General features: G+C 37.0%; 1 protein-coding gene across 32 annotated transcripts in view; it reads right to left on the bottom strand.

The window, feature by feature from the left end:
• Positions 1-18,803, bottom strand: part of SORBS1 (sorbin and SH3 domain containing 1) — a 4,096,285-nt gene that overhangs the window by 221,612 nt on the left and 3,855,870 nt on the right. For all 32 annotated transcript variants that reach the window (XM_044056121.1, XM_044056122.1, XM_044056123.1 and 29 more), the window contains one exon: positions 2,631-2,809. In XM_044056121.1, the coding sequence (XP_043912056.1) occupies positions 2,631-2,809 (179 nt within the window). The remainder of the gene's footprint in view (positions 1-2,630; positions 2,810-18,803) is intronic.

Below are 18,803 nucleotides of genomic sequence, written 5' to 3'. Positions count from 1 at the left end.
GGGCAATGTAATTTGTGGGAGGTTGGCATAATGGTTAAGGTGTTTACCTTAGAGACACAAGATGCAGGGTTTGATTCTCATATGGGGTAATTGGCTAGGATTAAAATGGCCCACAAGGGCAATTAGCCTAGTACTAATCTATGAACCTATGAACCTCTGTCAATTAGTAGTACATGGGGCAGTCCGTCTTGGGATAAATTTTCTATTCAATCATCCAGCATTTGACTGAATTTATATATCACTGGCATTCCTTCTTAGGTTTCCGTTTTGGGGGAATGGGAACCTCAAGATTGGGTGGTGCTCTCACCTGATGATTCAATGCATTGTAAACAGTTAAAGCTTTCTGGTGAAGTAGCAAGCTATAGATAGGGTATCTGCCATGTATATCCTCTGTGCCTTCCTATCTTCTCCCTAGTTTTCTTCAGTTCCCTTCCTCATATGCAGTATTTACATACGGCTAATGGAAGGGAAAGTGGTACAAGCATATCCTGGAACTGCTTCCTTGCCTACAACTTTCCATCCATACCCTCCCCCATCTTCTATTAGGCATCTGTAAGATAAAGACAAAGAGCACCAAAATGGAAAATCACAATGAGTTGGCAGAAAAATCCCTTAAGAGGACCCTTAGCTTTGATCAAGGCCATAATCAAAGAGACCAGTTGACCTGTTTTTCATCCTGCACAAGGGTTGCCAGTGTGGAAGAAGAGCTGCTGTGTGCCATAGTCACTCTACAGTGCCAGCACAGATGTAGTTTAACATTTTTAAGGTCTTGTCACTTGTCAGGAATGAAGGAAAATGCACGTGTAGAACAACTACTTATTGTTGGAATATTTACGACTAACAGATACTGCTGTCCATTATAAATCAAGCAATGATTTTTTTTAATAAATGTAGCAGAAGAGCTTGCAAAATAGAAAGGTAACCTAGATTAAATCTAAGGACACCAAATTGCAAAATGTCAGATCCCTGTTTCATTATTATCTAGTCACCTGACATTACTCAGCCTGTAATTATAAAGCAGGGCAAAAGCAGATACTAAAAATACAAAAGAAAACATAGTGAAATTTAGCTAAGGTTGTTGACTTAGAGGAAACTAATTTTAGTTTCCCCACAAATGCCATATAACAACAAGATTCTCCAGTTGGACTGTGCAAATCTGGGCCCTAGACAGGGAAAAAAGTTCAATATTTTAATCCGTACACATGCATGTGAGCAGTGCACTGCTGTTTTAGTTATTTTTTCTGATACTGTGCCTCTTTTATTTTTAACAGTGAACTGTTTAGTGGGTAACAGTACCCCCTTTATCCAACTGCCTATAATTGTAATACACTTATTCATTTTCCCTATACTTGGGTGGGTGTATAGGTGCTATGAGGGAGCCAGCAGGATTAGCCTTATGCTCCAACCAGGGGGAGTTCTGCAAGCTTATTATGGCATTTTTGATGGCAGTATCTGTACAGTGACCAAAACATGTGACAGAAAGATACTGTAGGTACTCCATCATTACTTTCCTGCCTTCCTGAATGCAGTGATCATTGTTATGCCCATACAGCCTGTGTAAGATGTCATGTAACCAGCAGTGCGCTATCTCCATCTCAAGACAGGTATGTGGTCCCACTTGTACCATTTAGCTTTCTGGTGAGCCTGCTCAGCTGTCCAGCATGGGTCAAGGGAGTCACATGGGATATGTTGTCACCAGTGCCCCATTCCAGAATATCAGAATAAAAAACAAAACCATTTCTGAAAGAGGGCAATATATCTTCTACATCGGTTACATTTTAACAGATTCATTATCACCATCAGTAAAAGGCATAAATTGATCTCCGAGTAACAAAAATCCCAGGTACCAAGAGTGACAAAAAATACAAAAAGTCTTTTCTGTTAGCTAAAGGGGTCTCAATAACAGCAGATGATTACACTCGGGTGGAAACACAACCACCAACATATGTTCCCAAGAAGAGCCTTTTGCTGACTCAAAAGGTTAAACATAATACGTTCCACATAGTTGCAAGGCATCACAGCTGCACCTTCTGGACATGACAGACATATACCAGGTACCCCAATCACTCTGATCACTGGAAGGATTTGGCTCCTCTGTGCCATACAAGCTTGCACAACTTGCCTGATTACAGCACATAGCCTAGGATGTGAAAAACAGAAATGAGGGTCAAGGGACAAACATGACAAATCAGTGTCCATGAGCTGCAGATAAAATGAAGCTCAAAATGGGATGGGGTATTTCAACAGACAAGGGGTCACAGCTGGATTTCCACTTGTCCAAGACTCAGCTGTTTGAGACATTTGTGGACTGACAGTCTTAAATAAAGTGATAAGACTCACAAAACAAAAAGAACTGCAGCTAGATATGCAATGCCAGAGGGATGTATAAACTCCAAATTGTACAGTAGAAGTGCTCTGTGCAGACATTTTGTAAGCAAATTCTCAGCATTTTTGATCACAGACCTTGTGAAAAAAAAAAAAACAGACTAAATATATACTACCACACAACATGCATTTTTGTACAACACTGCACTCCAACTTAAAAGAATAACACAAGGCAAAAAATGTACAAATGCTGGAATTCACATAACTATATCTGCAGTAAGCATGTTTAGTCCATTTCAACCTACCTTTAGAGGATGACGAGCTAGATGTCCGCTTGCTAAGGCCAGATAACCCTTGGAAGGGAATATCACCCCCTTCCAAGACACATTTATAAATATGTCGCTCATTGTCCAGCCCAGTCTGCTCTCCTGTCATTTTTTCAGAATCCTTCTTAGCTACATGGTAGTCTGGCACATGTGATGGTCTGCAAATGAACAATTTTAAAAAAATATACATTAGAATAGGCTAAGCTGTCCACGGTGTTAAGCTCATTCAATTTAAAAGCACAGCTCAGAAGTACTCTCTTCAGTTTGTTTGCACAATGAATTAGTCTTGTTTAGGCTAGACTTTCATTTTTCATTATAGTACTGTCAGACAATTCCAACAACAGACAGCAGAGACATTATCTGAAAAAGCTACAAATATGAAAGCCACAAATGAAACCACCAGATCAAATCATACCCACATGTTTGTGTCCACCAACAGCTCCTTTCAACAATTAACTTGATGGAATGAGACAAGGACCTTATTAATGTGTATGTTTGTGTGTGTGGGGGATTACTTCAGCGTATCATCTGACGAGGCAAAAGTTTTTTATGTGTTGTTTCTGTTGCAGCCATTTGATGACGATGGCACCCTGAACTGTTCATGCTCCTCTGAACAATTCCCAAGTTTATATTAATGCAAGTGTACAACACCAGGGATGGATTTAGAAAATTAATGCCATAGTTCAGAAAAGACTTTTGCTGGGCTGTTACACTGTACTTTACGCATATAAAGTGAAACTGAAAGAGGCCTCTGCATGCTGTCCTCAGTAAAATTACTTAGTTCAGTGGATCAGTGAAGAAGACAATTCACTCAGTGAATGTTTCCCCTGGCTGAGACATACTGAAATGACATCATGCTTGGACTGCAGCTCTAGCGTGATCTCAGAATGTGGCTGTTTTATTAAAAAAACCTTTAACAATAATACTTATTACAGATTATGTCAGCTGTAGCTGTACAGGGCAGAAAATGACATTTTGGGCTTGTTGTCTTCACACCTAGCAAAAAAAAAAAAACAGATCTGTACATTGGACAGCTTACCTACAATGATACCCTATATACGGGGGTGCTCTGCACTGTAAGTGTGTCATTGTGGATTTCAATTACTCTCAGAAGAGTTCACTGATGATACATCGGTTTATGCTCATCAACCTCCATTGCCTAAACTAAGATCTACTTTCTTAGTCTTTGCTTGGCTACAACCATCCCTTGCATGTAGGCTATATGACTGGGCCAGCTGCCTTGGAACGTCTAGGGCCAAATTACTGAGTATGACGGCACAGAAGAGGCTTTTGCCATTTTGTTAAACTCAGCTGCATGAAGATCATTACTTCAGAAGGAATGGTCTGTATGGAACCTTCAAAGTAATTAAGTGGCCAGTTCAAGTGTACCACTCTGAGCTGCAAGGATGGTCAGTAAGCTACTGACTCAGCAATATGATAATGATCTGGCATCAGGCTGGGAATCCAGCTCTAGGATAAAACTGGCAATGCAGCACAGTTAGAAAAACATGTATATAATCTTAAGTAATCCTAACTTAATTAGACTTATTGTCTGTCAAAATACACTGTTACTGCAATATAAAGTATGCCAAAATCTATAAAATTCTAGAGCCTCCTTTTCAGTGTGCCTGTAAGCAACAGGAAAGGAAATGCAGCAGCATGTTCCAAGCAAGGCAGCTGTGTGCTTATGAGCCGATGTGAAAATACTGCATGCAGCCCATTCCAACTATCAGAAACAGCATTCTGTGTCAGCAAATGGGAAACTAGAATAACTTCCTCATTAAAACTAGAATTTAAAATAATTACTTTACAGATTTACTAATGAGCTACATTCACATGCATGACTGTAAATAAGAGCTGTAAACCAGGTCATCTATGAAAGGTCTTTGACCAGCTGGCACATCAGGAACACTGAGGGTCTGCCAAGCATGCAGAACAAGCAGGACTGTGATCTTTTTTATGCCAGAGTTATAGGAAAAGATAGCAGGAGACAGAGGAAGTGCAGAGAGAGAGAGAGAATGAAATGGCCAAAACGTAATCACTGGACCAATTTCCTTCCCAATTCCACATGAAAATTGAAACCCCAGAATTATTACTATTTTTTTTGAAAGTATGACAGATTTTCTGTTAGTCTGAACCAATGAAAATACTGTGTGACCAAATTCTCCTCCTTTGCCTCAAATCAGACAGTAGACTACATTTAATATGTATGTATGAACCCAGCACATAGTTCCAAACCTCAGATTTGATCAACACCCACCCTCCAGCCCTAGCCAGTACATGATTACTTCTGCATATGTTCTCAGTTTACAGACTTGGCAATACACAACAATGGTAGCTTTCTTCTGCAAGTTGTTCCTACAGTGAACACCATGGCTTTTTATATCACAAGATTTAAATAATAGGGCACTACTTTACATCAGTTAAAAGAACAACATTACACACATCAAATGTAAACTAGGTCAAGATTTCTTCTGAGAATAAGAGCTTGATTTGGTTTGAATTACACAAGCCTCCAATGTTATGAAAATAAATGCAAAAATTCACTATAAACACTAATGTAAAGGCATCACTGCATAAATCATAACCAACTTCAATTTTATTCATTCAAAAGAATCTATTTAATGTCTGTTAATGGCAACATCAGTCCAGGGTATACAAAGCACATCAGCACTGGACACGTGTTAGTAGAAGTCCAATCCATACTAATAGCCGTTAACATCCTTCAGCATCTTCAGCGTGAAGCATTAATTGACTCAATGTTGCTCTCTCTTTTTGAGTGTGCAGGTGGAACCATTGCCTCCTAATGGTCGGTAATACATATCACAAAACTATGGCAACTTCCTTCAAACTGTGAAGATTAACAGTCATAACTACAAAACCCACAAATTTCTCATGGAGTATACTACTAGGATGTGGATTCTTCAGTTTTCCAGGACATGTCATTTGTTGAAAATATTATACAACAATGCTATTCATAAAGTATAACGCAGAAGCAAGCGGTAACAGAACAGTTATGATTTCAAGACATTATGCTGTATCCACGGATTTATATTGTGCAGTCGATCATAACTGCAGTACCATCACCTGCTTACAGCTGTTTACGGTACATCACATTAGGTTGCTATATCTGGAAAAAATTAGTAGCTTATGTTTTCTGGTACACCAGAATGGGTTGTTTGCACTTGAAAAAGTTGTCTATTATGAGGGAAGTATTTTATCTGATTTAAGACAGAAGATAAAAGATGTGTTACTTCATAATGTATGCTACTTTCATTAATTGATTAAGTGAAGATGATTGCTGTGAAACTTTCTTCAAATAGAAAATAAGAAAAATAGAGTTAATGTCTTGCTAATTAGCAGTTACATAAGCAAAGCAGTATACTTAAGGCTTCTCACAAGGAAGTGCAGTAAAAAAAATTAAACTGGGAGATCTCAGGGGGGAACAAGTCCGGCATACTATATAAGATATAATGCACGGCTAATGATCCTAATTTTATAGGTACTCCTGCAAGGTGTTACCGTATTCTTTAATCACTTTGGCGGCATAGATAAAGAGGTTACCTACTTCACTTAGTAACATCAAGAAAGACTTGACTACTAAAAAAGTAAAAAAAAATAAAAGAAAGGTTTAACTATGGTACTTCTCTAAAACAGCTATACAATGTTTTTTTATACTCATGTCAAAATATTACAGAAAAAGCTTGAATTGTTAATTGTCTGCATTTATGCAAGCTTTCTCCATAGTACCATATGACTTCAAATTGAATGCTACTTCTTGTCATATGTTAATACTGCTCTCATGCTGATCTATACATGTACATTCTTAATGTGAATCTATGTGCAATGTTAGCAGCTTTGCCAAATTGCAGTGGCAATATAGTAAACAGAGGTCCAGTCACATATACTTGACATATGATATATGTCAGACATATGGTGAGTCTAGATGCTTCCTCTAGCAAGCCTTTTTCTTAGGTGGCTCAGAGGACGAGACTCCTGAGTCTTGGATTAAGAGTTGAGTTAATCTTGTGCACTCTTGTCCTACCATATTTTACAAGCATATGTTCATACTTGCGGATTTACAGTTACATTAGATCGAGAGACTCCATGAAAAGTGGAATATACTTATAATATATGCAAAGCACTGATTCTGCTCCTCTGAAATCAAGAGAAATATAACCTTCTTATAATAGGGTTCATAAGAAGGAAGCCAGTCATAACAAGCTTGCTGTAGCAAGGTTCTCCTATACACACCACTACAGGTTACTGAAAACAAAGTACCTGTTCAAAACTGGGCAAAAGTAACCAGTTACGTTCTCAGTGGGACTGGAAGTCTTTCTATCTCCCAGTTTTAGTCTTTTGCTCAACAATGTACTGCACAACAGCATAGCTTTCAACATGAATCATGGACAAAGCCAAAAAATAACGGGGGTTCAAACTTGCATAAAATGGGGGGGGGGGTAGCTGTCCAGGGAGCAAGATGGTAGGGGATGCAATCTGACTGACAATCCAAAAGCACAGTACCAGCAATGCACTGCCAGACATCAACACTGGTTGCAATTCATCATGGTCATTTTAATTATTTACTTAAACAGTCATGGCTGTACAGTTGTTTAAATGAATGAACAGTGGGGTGTGATAGTACATCAATGAAGAACAAGAAGAGCTGCTTTCAGTTTTCCTGCTTTTTATTGTTGTTTTAAGGCTGTTTAAATCTTGACACTAGTTTCTTTCCTGTATGTTTTTTTTTCTCATCATCCTCATTTTGAAAAGGTGCCCGTCTGGAGATTGTCCCAGGTGCCACTTTAGCTACCTGATGCTGTAGACACTCTCACGGCTTCAGAAGGAAATGTTCATACTATTTTTGCAGTCGTGGTTTAAAGTGCTGAAGTACTTAGTGTGGGATAATTTAACTGTCTGAAGCTACTTTCTACACTTGTAATAAATAGCTTGCTACAACTGTAGCATAAAAAATCATTTTTTTAGGTCCTCATCTTTTAGTTGAAGGGGAGATACCAGTCCATGACAACTGTGCAGGGCACAAGATGACCTGGCTATTGTTCCAAGACAAACTCTCACAAATAGAACAATTTTCTAAAAATTACAATTAATTTTAAAAAATTAATAGAATAGTAGGTGTTGCAGCAACATGTCTTTTCTGAAGAATAGCAAATAGGATACTGTAATGTCTGGCATTATTTAATGACTGCAATCCTCAGTGATTTACCAAATCATCAGACAATGTATGAGTGACAAGGCAAATACAGGAGCCAAAATCAGGGAGAGGTGAAGAGTATGGTCCTCAATGTCTTGCTTGACACTTTGCAGAAGATACTGAAAGTGTTAGGCATATACAGTTGTTCTTGTACTGGGGACAGGCGGGACAAGCCCACCATGTATTGTCTAACATTTTAGCATACCTCCACTAGGTGTGCTACTGTGAGCCACTTCACAGCAGCCTCTGGTGCATGGTGTTAGATAAAGACACACAATACCAACTGCTAGCCTGCTCTCTGTGGTCTGTGGTAACCTTCTGGATGACCATCTTGATTTTGATGAAAATTGTTCTAATGACAATGCTAGCAAAATTGATAACATGTGAGAGGCCTAGTGGGTGAAGAATCAGTTCTGCAAATGCCCAGTGGGGTGAATAAACTGGTCACCAGCTCAGCAGCATGAATAAATCAGGTCAGATGCAAGCACAGACTAATATCAGCACTTCTCTCATCAAAGGGCAATGAAACAAAATTGAATGGGTACTGCTGTCCACTTCAAAATGTGGTCTGATGTAATATAGCAAATAATCCTTTCTTTTGTCATATGCATAAAACAAAAAACACTATTAAGGAGTGCAAACAACAGGGATGATACAATCTGGATGGTCTGCCCTGTCTTAATAATGTAAGTGTACAAAGTAGAGAATGTAGTGCAAACTGCCAGCTAGGATGTTCCACTAAATAATGAGTGCAGTATTTTCATCAATGCAATCCAGTTCATTTTATTTAGTTTTGCATTTGCTAACTTGATATGTAAACAGGTCCAAACATGCTTTTCAGGAATAACACAGGCCAAAATTGACTATAAAGATATTCACAATAAAATGTAGAGACACATGGTTGCAAATAAAATCTAGACATAACAGAAAGTTATCGTTGGTCATTGTAAACCTTAATACAATTGTTAACATAAGACAAAGATATCTAATGGAGTTATACAACCAAATTTAGTACTCATCAAACTGCAATAAACTACAACAACGAAAGATATAAAGAGAGAAACTGAAAGTATATGGTAAACTTAGGACAGAACCTATAAGGTATACTTTATACAAATGATGACTAGTGCTTACAAGTGACAGAGAAGAAGCTGCAATAGGTCAGTGTGTAGTAAAGTATGGTTCACAAGAACATGTCTGAAGTTGAGAATATAGTTAAGATCATATAGTTAGAGATTTTGTGGAGGGAAGGCAAACATTTGACAACATTAACAAAACACTGATGTTCCAGAGGGAAGGATAATGTAAGAAAACACTACTGTTGTTGGGAGGTATTGATGCAGAGAAAGCATTTGACACAGTAAGTTGGGAGTTTATGAGCAGGGCAATGGAAGCAGATGCATTCCCTGATAAAATTATAAGGTTGATTAGGAGGATATATGATGGATTGGAGGTAAAAATTAAAGTGGGTGGGTTCCTCTCTGATAATTTCTGTTTGAGCAGTGGAAACGGGCAGGGGTGTCCTCTTTCCCCTTTGTTATTTGTATTATATTTATAACCACTGGCAAAGAAAATAAGGGACTCAGAAATTCAAGGATATAATTGGTATGGTAGTCAAGAAAAGCTGGTTCTATTTACAGATTGTATTTTTTACCTCATAAAACCAGAAAGGGACATTCAGTGTTGTGGAACATTTTGAGGCAGTTTCAAATCTCTTCAAGATACAAAACTAATGAAGCTAAAACAAAGGAAATAGCTGTAAATTATGTACCCACAAATACATTGGTTCAGCAATATCTATATTTATGGGGACATGATAAAATGAAGTTCTTAGGAGTATGGATTAAAAAGGATTCTGATATAGTAACTAAGGATATATGGGAAGAGACTAAACAAAAGATAATGCAAAAAACTAAGAAACTGGAAGCTCTGTTATAAGGGTAGCAAGATACAAGGGAGTATAATGAGTTGGCAGACTTGAAAGATTCCCTGCAAACTACTCTGTCAGAGATACTGGGTTAGCAAATTGCTATAACTAAGGAAATGATTTTGTGAGCCATGACACAGAATTGGAATTGCCTAGACATAGCATAGGCCTTGCTAAGTCTTAATTATAGTGGCTGACAAAAAAGCAATTACTAGAAAATGGAAATCAAAGTCTAAACCAACTGTACTAAAAGTAGTGAACATGGTAACAGTGATAAAACAACTGGAATTGGGATCTTTAGAAGAGGGAAGGAGTAAATTACACAAAAAATGGGAATTGTGGGAACAATATATGCAGAGGAGTAACAAGGTTTAAAAGAAGGCAGGATTTGAATGAGATATATACTGTTTGACTGACAATGACTGGACAGATTATAAATTATGTATAATGTCTGCAACTAAAATTATATCAAAATGATGTGATGTACAATGTTTGCAATTAAAAGTAGGTCAATATGGTTCATTTTCCTTTATATAAATGTATGATTGCCTATGTCAAATGTGATAATTTAATAAAGATCTTTCTAGTTTAAAAAAGAAACTAAATGTAAAAAAAAAAAAAGATTATATAATTAGAGTAGAGAATACAGTGTAGTGCTGGGGGATTCACAATTTTTATATAAACTCGAACCACCAAGAAGAAAGACCTCAGTACCACCAGAAATTTTATTAAATATTGAGCACTTTCATCTGTATAGGACCAGACTTCTTCAGAACAACCTACATACAAAAACACTCCACACTAAATACATTCCCTTAACAAATCACTTAATTGACACAATTAAAATTTAAAGTCATAACCAAAGACTCATGGCATTTTTTGTCAAGTTTAAATAAAGTAGATACAAGGGGGAAATTTTATTTAGTGACTATGGATGTATGCAATTTATTTAGTGTAATACCTCATCAAATTGGCCTTGAGTGGCTTGAAGCACAACTGGTAACCTCGAAAAAAAATGAAGGACCTAGGATTAATACTTTAATTACCTTAATGGAGGTTGTATTAAACAACAATTTTATTTTTTTCGAAGGGCAATATTTTAGACAGAAAGTAGGTGTTGCCATGGGGGCAGCTTGTGCTGCCACATTTGCTAACTTAGTGATGTCATTTTGGGAACATAATATATTGTTTACCAGTAAATATCAAGTATTTACACACATTTTTTGGATGATGTCTTTTTTGTATGGAAAGGTTCCTCAGGTGAATTAGAGGAATTCTGTGAGTATATTAACAGTTCAGTTGAATTTTTGACATTTACTCATGAATATAGCAGAAATAGGATATCATACTTGGATGTTGAAATTTCACTGGACCTTGAACAAAGGCAACTATACTCAAATATTTTTAGGATATCTACATTCTCGAATGCATATTTAGACTATTCTACCTGCCATCCCCCTCATCAGAAGAAGGCAGTGGTGAAGGGCCAACTTGTGAGGGCAGCTAGAATGGTCACGAGGGATGCAGATTTTGTGCATGAAATTGAATTTATTCTGAAAATGTTTACAGCCAGAGGTTACCCTGAGTATTTGTTGAACAATTTGCACAAGAAAATTCTTGACAAGAGAAATAGAAATATTTATTCGCCCATTTTAGATAAGAATAATGATAATCTTCTGAGTTTATAGATTCAAATTGTCGATAGGGTCAGCATTGAGTTTAATGGGCAGTTTTCTTTTTTCTGTACATGCAATAAAGATAGTGATAAAATATGTGGCATCATTAAGAAAAATTGGCCCTTATTAATGTCAGATCAGGATTTATTGGATCTCTTTGGTAATACCCCTAGATGTGACTTAAATTTTAAGAATCTTTTGGAGAGGGGTGGTTGTCTAACAAAAGGAGGACACAGCAACAGAAAAATAGGAATTTTCAAATGTGGAAGGTGTAAGCAGTGCACATATATAATGGAAACAGGGTATGTTTTTGTTTTGAATGGTATTAAACTGTATATACATTTATATTTTGATTGTTTATCAAGCAACATTGTTTACTTGGCAAAGTGCATGGCATGTCCTGCATTTTATGTAGGAAAAACTGTTAGAACTTTTAAATCTAGGATTTATGAACATATTTCTGATATATCCAAAAAAGTTAAAACCAATGCACTGAGTAGGCATATAGAGAAATGTAGTGATCATAAATTTGGATTTTTAGTTATTCAGCAGATTTATTATGAAGCACAAGGTAAAATAGTTCCAGGAAAGTTAGAGGAATGTGAATTACACTGGTAATTGATACTGAATGCAACACAATTTCCAGGATTGAATGAATGTACAAGTATTTTGAGTATTTTAAAAATGAAAATATATGGTTGTTTTATGTAGTAGTATGTATTATTTTAAATTTTAATGGCTGTGACTTTCAATTTTAATTGCATCAATTAAGTGATTTGTTAAGGGAATGTATTTAAGGGGAGTGTTTTTGTATGTAAGTTGTTCTGAAGAAGTCTGGCCCTATACAGATGAAAGCGCTCAACATTTAATAACATTTCTGGTGGTACTCAGGTCTTTCTTCTTGGTGGTTCGAGTTTATCTGTTGGATTTGTACCTTGATTCACATTTTTTGATATTAGTGCAGAAAGACAGAGTTGAACTAATTTGCTGAAAGGTGCAGCTGTAGTAGTGGGCAAATTTGGGAAGTGAAACAGGGGAAATAGATTAAGTAATGGTAAAAGAAGAGATGTTATCTAATGAAGTAGTGGAGGAGGTATTAAAAGGTTGTGAGGGTTCGATGCTGGAGAAGACAGACGTTGTAAAACAACAAAATAAATAAATAATTATCTTAGGGGGTTAAATGATACTTGAGTTTAGATGAATTTTTTTTTGTTAAAAGTTTGATATGTTTTAGTCATGATGACTGCCAAAACATAGTCTGCTATACTTTTTGAAAGAATTTCAAAAGACTGTTAGGTTGTCAGTAGATCTGAGATCCTGTGGAATCAACTTCCATGTAGCAGGAGTGAGTATATTGTACACATTTTCACTAACTGCCAGACTGCATGAAGGTTTAATCAAAAGTGTGTCATGCCCCCCTTCCTTACTTCATAACAAACTTCTAAGTGTAAAAGGTTCATAACGGGATGGCTGTAGCAGTCATGGGTTAGCTTATATATAAGCATGTGCCAAACAAGTAATTTCCCTCAGTTGAGAGCCAGTTGGACTTGCTTATTGTTAAGCAATGGTACTCATTAAATGGACTAAGATGGATGAATCAGAGTATTCTGTTTTCTGAAGTATGTGCCTGTTTTGTTAGGAATGCAAACTGATTACTGCTAAACAGTACTCTGATCTGGGAAGGACACCAATAGCTACAGCTTGTCTAGGTTCTTTAGTGAGTAGGTTAGACAGCTACAATAGGACTATCTCCAACTGATGCTATACATGGAGAAGTAAAGAAAATATTTTATCAAGCAGAAATCCCAAGTGAGGGGTTTTTGGTCACATTTTGTAGTGAGTGGTTGATTATCTACACCAAAAATATTAGTATGTTGTGCTGTTGTAAGCTTTATACTTTTTTCAGGCAGCATGTGCTACAGTGCTCAGGTCTGACAGTAAATAAAATGCCTGCAAGCTGGTATTGCACTAGAGAAATTGGGATTGGCTGATAGCAACACCCCACCAACACTGCGCCTGAGGCAGTTGCCTCTTGTCCCACTCCAGCTATGCTACTGGAGGAAAAACAATGTTCATCTTCTGGAACCAATGTAATAGAAGTTTCATGGATAAATTGGGGGACCTTTACCTCTACAACAGGGTGGTTAAACTTTAGCATACTGTGGTGGAGTTATTTATTTATTTTATTTATTATTTGTTTACTGGGAAAGTCCAACTTGGAATGAAGCCAATTTTCAGCAGAGGCCCGGGGAGAAATGTTCTAGACATGTCTTTGTAACGTGGAAGGAAACCCATACAAATGCAGGGAGGATATGCAGACTCTGCTCAGAAGGTGCTTCAACTGAGAATCGAACCAAAGAACCTCTTACTATGAGGCGACAAGGCTACCTCTGCAAGACTGTGCCATTATACAACTTGGAGAAATATATCCAGGAGTACATGTGGCCTGCTTCTAAGAATGTTGGAGAGGCTTTGTCATTAAATGTTTTCTTTAACTTTACAAGTAGATTTTTCTGACCTATTTATAAACAGGATGAGACAGAGAAGTAGTAGTGGTAATACAAGAAGTGCTTTATGCTTTTTATGCTCATTAAGGGCTGTAAGACATTAGCTCTCCTAGCTAGCACCTTTTTATTCAGAAGAGAAAAATGTATATTTTTTTCTGTACTGCACCTAACCCCCCCTTCCAAAAAAAGGTCAATAGACAGGAATACCTTTATTCCCCCCAGGACATAACTCCCCAAATGGGGACTGTCCTGCTCAAAGAGGGACAGGTGGTAACCCGAAGCAGTATCCATCCATGGACTGATTCTCACTCTGGTGACAGGGAAACTCAAGTCTTTTTCTAAGCCTTCAGGATCATTACTTACTCTTCTCCCATGAATTGATACAAGGGTAGTTAGTATTAAGAGTCCATCCCTCAGTCTCTATGAATTCTGCAAGAAAGACTCAGCCAAGCTAGAGTCTTCTCTGTGTAATGCCTTAAATCTCCTGTACCCATGAGATACATGAAAATGATCCCTTAATGACATACAAGTGTTTCAATGACATGGCTTATAAATGTCCATGACTTCTTACTTTTTACAGTTTTAAGTCTTTATTAGTACATGCAGGCTAATAAAGCCAAATCCCACTAGCTCTAAACATGCCATGTTTCGGAGACTTATTGTGATCTCATCAGTACATCATAAATAGATTGTTTGGCTACACTTTAGAAACACATGGCTTAAAACCCAGTTGATGTCCATAAACATTAAGGTGCCTACAAAATATCCAAAACAGCATCCAACCAAACCCATAAAGACTTAAAAAGATAAAAGTAAGAAGTCATGGGCATTCAGAAATCACGTCACTGAAACATTTGTATGTTCTTAAAAGTAATTTGAATATCCTATAGGTAGCCGCTACATAAGGTTTAAGGTATTACAGAGTGAAGACTAGATTATCTGGGTCTTTCTTGTAGTTTTTACTGAATAGTATGTATTTGCAAGTTTACCATTTGTTTGGATTCTCTATGAATTCAAGAATGAAACTCATCGCCAACCAGCTTTTTACATTTACTTTCTCATTCATCCCGTATCCATAAATTTCAGTCATAGCATTGCTTTTTGGCCACTTTTCCTGATTAATTCAACTTTAACAAGCACTGTTCTCTTTCTTCCTTCTTCCCTGTTTCCTTACATTTGTTAAATGTTATACGTTTCCCTCAAACGATTTAGTGCGGCCTGATCACTGCATAAAGGATCTATGCTTGTGCATGTAAGAACTAACAGTGTTTTTGCTATTATACTAGGTCTCCTCAATCACAAAGGGTGGTGCAGCATTTTCTAGTGCATCACTTTTTGGCATATTTTCATATCCAAATGCACTGTCTGAAAATGTTACTTTGTTTATATAAAATAGAAAAAAACTGTGTACATGCAATTGTTTCTGTTCTATACTACAAATCCTCAAATTATCTGTTCCTAACATTAAAAAAAAATAACACTGGGAGACAAAAAAGCATAGAACGCATGACAGCTTTTTTTTTTTTTTGTAATGAAATTTAATACTGTTGCCCCCATGATTTCAAATACTAACAACTCACTTACATGGCTGAGTGGCTAAGTGAAGCCCCAGAAGGAAAGAAATGCCAGCCTTTGTTAGGACATAGTACAACTATTTTATCATGTAGAAACAAGGACTGAAGCTCCCTCTAAAGTAGACGGTCGTAAATAAAAGAAATATTTTTAGTTTAAAATCAGCAATGTTTTATGTTGGCACGCATAAGGAAGGCAAACATGTGACTACTGGCAGTCCATATTTAGAAGCAAGCACACGTTATAGTACTGATAGTGGTGATGGGAATAACTAAGTAGTCAAAGCCATGGGACATGCCCACTCATAATGTGTACCTGAAGAGATCAAGTCTTGTTCTGTAGTCATATGTGCCAGAGTGGAGGTAGATGTATAAAACGGCATAAAAGGGAGTGCCGATGACATCAGATACCACTGCATGCCACACAATACAGAACAAAACCATGGTACAAACTTTAGAAGACGGCTAACTCAAGAGAAAAGCATTCTTCCCTCAGAACCAAACTGTATTCCAAGCTTTCTATTACCATGACAATCAGTAAAGTACATCAAGTCCCTGCATACAATATTGGAAGCAATGCATTGTAAGATATAGCATCCAATTAAAACACGGTGTTGGGAAAAAAGACCTACCCATTATTTTAATTAGGATACTGGAGGAAAGGGGCTACAGATAGGTGAGGTTTTGCCACAATAATGCATCACAGAACATCACCATTTCTTTGTATGCTCACAGCGAATATATCCATAATATGGTTATAAATCTGGCACAAATTATTGATAACTTTCTTTTTTATACTTCTAAGTTGAATGCGTGTTTTCCTATTTGCCACTTAATAATTACTTTATTTATAAGCAAAATGACATGAAACTTTCATCACTTTCTGCCAGCTGTGCTAGCAGGCAGCAGCTTGCCTTAAATTGGTACAAAAAAAGAATTTCATTTTTCTCAACTGTGAATAAACTGCCAAATTCAGTATTTCCCTGCTGTTTCTACAAATGACATAAAATCTTATATCTTCTTACAGACAAATCTTGTTTGTGTGTTTTTGTCCCACTAGCTCTAAACATGCCATGTTTTGGAGACTTATTGTGATCTCATCAGTGCATCATAAATAGATTGTTTGGCTACACTTTAGAAACACATGGCTTAAAACCCAGTTGATGTCCATAAACATTAAGGTGCCTACAAAATATCCAAAACAGCATCCAACCAAACCCATAAAGACTTAAAAAGATAAAAGTAAAAAGTCATGGGCATTCAGAAATCATGTCACTGAAACATTTGTATGTTCTTAAAAGTAATTTGAATATCCTATAGGTATCCGCTACATAAGGTTTAAGGTATTACAGAGTGAAGACTAGATTATCTGGGTCTTTCTTGTAGTTTTTATTGAATAGTATGTATTTGCAAGTTTACCATTTGTTTGGATTCTCTATGAATTCAAGAATGAAACTCATCGCCAACCAGCTTTTTACATTTACTTTCTCATAGGTTCATAAGTTCATACTAGGCTATCTGCCCTAGGGCATTTATAAGCCTAACCAGAGTGTGTGTGGCTTTCACCACCCCTTAGGATGAGAATACTATACCCATTAGTTTGCTGTGCCTCTGTCCAGCAGTGATACAGAGATGATTCCCGGGGTAAACCTACGATCTCCCATCCACTCGTCAAGATTTCTCTTGAACAGAGTCAGTGAGGGGCTCTGCCTCACATGGACTGGGATTCTGTTCCATAGTGTAGGGAGTCTCTGGGTGATGAATCTGTCCCTCCAGCACGTCCTATTTATATCCGTGTTGAGGTTTAAGTCTCTTGCTCTCGTGGCTCTGGCGGATTTGGATTTTTTGAGGTGGAGTACTACATGATAAAATTCATCCCGTATCCATAAATTTCAGTCATAGCATTGCTTTTTGGCCACTTTTCCTGTTTAATTCAACTTTAACAAGCACTGTTCTCTTTCTTCCTTCTTCCCTGTTTCCTTACATTTGTTAAATGTTATACGTTTCCCTCAAACGATTTAGTGCGGCCTGATCACTGCATAAAGGATCTATGCTTGTGCATGTAAGAACTAACAGTGTTTTTGCTATTATACTAGGTCTCCTCAATCACAAAGGGTGGTGCAGCATTTTCTAGTGCATCACTTTTTGGCATATTTTCATATCCAAATGCACTGTCTGAAAATGTTACTTTGTTTATATAAAATAGAAAAAAACTGTGTACATGCAATTGTTTCTGTTCTATACTACAAATCCTCAAATTATCTGTTCCTAACATTAAAAAAAAATAACACTGGGAGACAAAAAAGCATAGAACGCATGGCATTTTTTTTTTGTAATGAAATTTAATACTGTTGTCCCCATGATTTCAAATATTAACAACTCACTTACATGGCTGAGTGGCTAAGTGAAGCCCCAGAAGGAAAGAAATGCCAGCCTTTGTCAAGACATAGTACAACTATTTTATCATGTAGAAACAAGGACTGAAGCTCCCTCTAAAGTAGACGGTCGTAAATAAAAGAAATATTTTTAGTTTAAAATCAGCAATGTTTTATGTTGGCACGCATAAGGAAGGCAAACATGTGACTACTGGCAGTCCATATTTAGAAGCAACACACGTTATAGTACTGATAGTGGTGATGGGAATAACTAAGCAGTCAAAGCTATGGGACATGCCCACTCATAATGTGTACCTGAAGAGATCAAGTCTTGTTCTCTAGTCATATGTGCCAGAGTGGAGGTAGATGTATAAAACGGCATAAAAGGGAGTGCCGATGACATCAGATACCACTGCATGCCACACAATACAGAACAAAACCATGGTACAAACTTTAGAAGACGGCTAACTCAAGAGAAAAGCATTCTTCCCTCAGAACCAAACTGTATTCCAAGCTTTCTATTACCATGACAATCAGTAAAGTACATCAAGTCCCTGCATACAATACTGGAAGCAATGCATTGTAAGATATAGCATCCAATTAAAACACGGTGTTGGGAAAAAAGACCTACCCATTATTTTAATTAGGATACTGGAGGAAAGGGGCTACAGATAGGTGAGGTTTTGCCACAATAATGCATCACAGAACATCACCATTTCTTTGTATGCTCACAGCGAATATATCCATAATATGGTTATAAATCTGGCACAAATTATTGATAACTTTCTTTTTTATACTTCTAAGTTGAATGCGTGTTTTCCTATTTGCCACTTAATAATTACTTTATTTATAAGCAAAATGACATGAAACTTTCATCACTT

This window comes from Protopterus annectens, chromosome 14.part0 (assembly GCF_019279795.1).
Source record: "Protopterus annectens isolate FY-2018-M chromosome 14.part0, PAN1.0, whole genome shotgun sequence".
NCBI lineage: Eukaryota > Metazoa > Chordata > Ceratodontiformes > Protopteridae > Protopterus > Protopterus annectens.
Note: the sequence above shows the minus strand (reverse complement) of the source record. Positions and strands in the feature narration are given on the sequence as shown.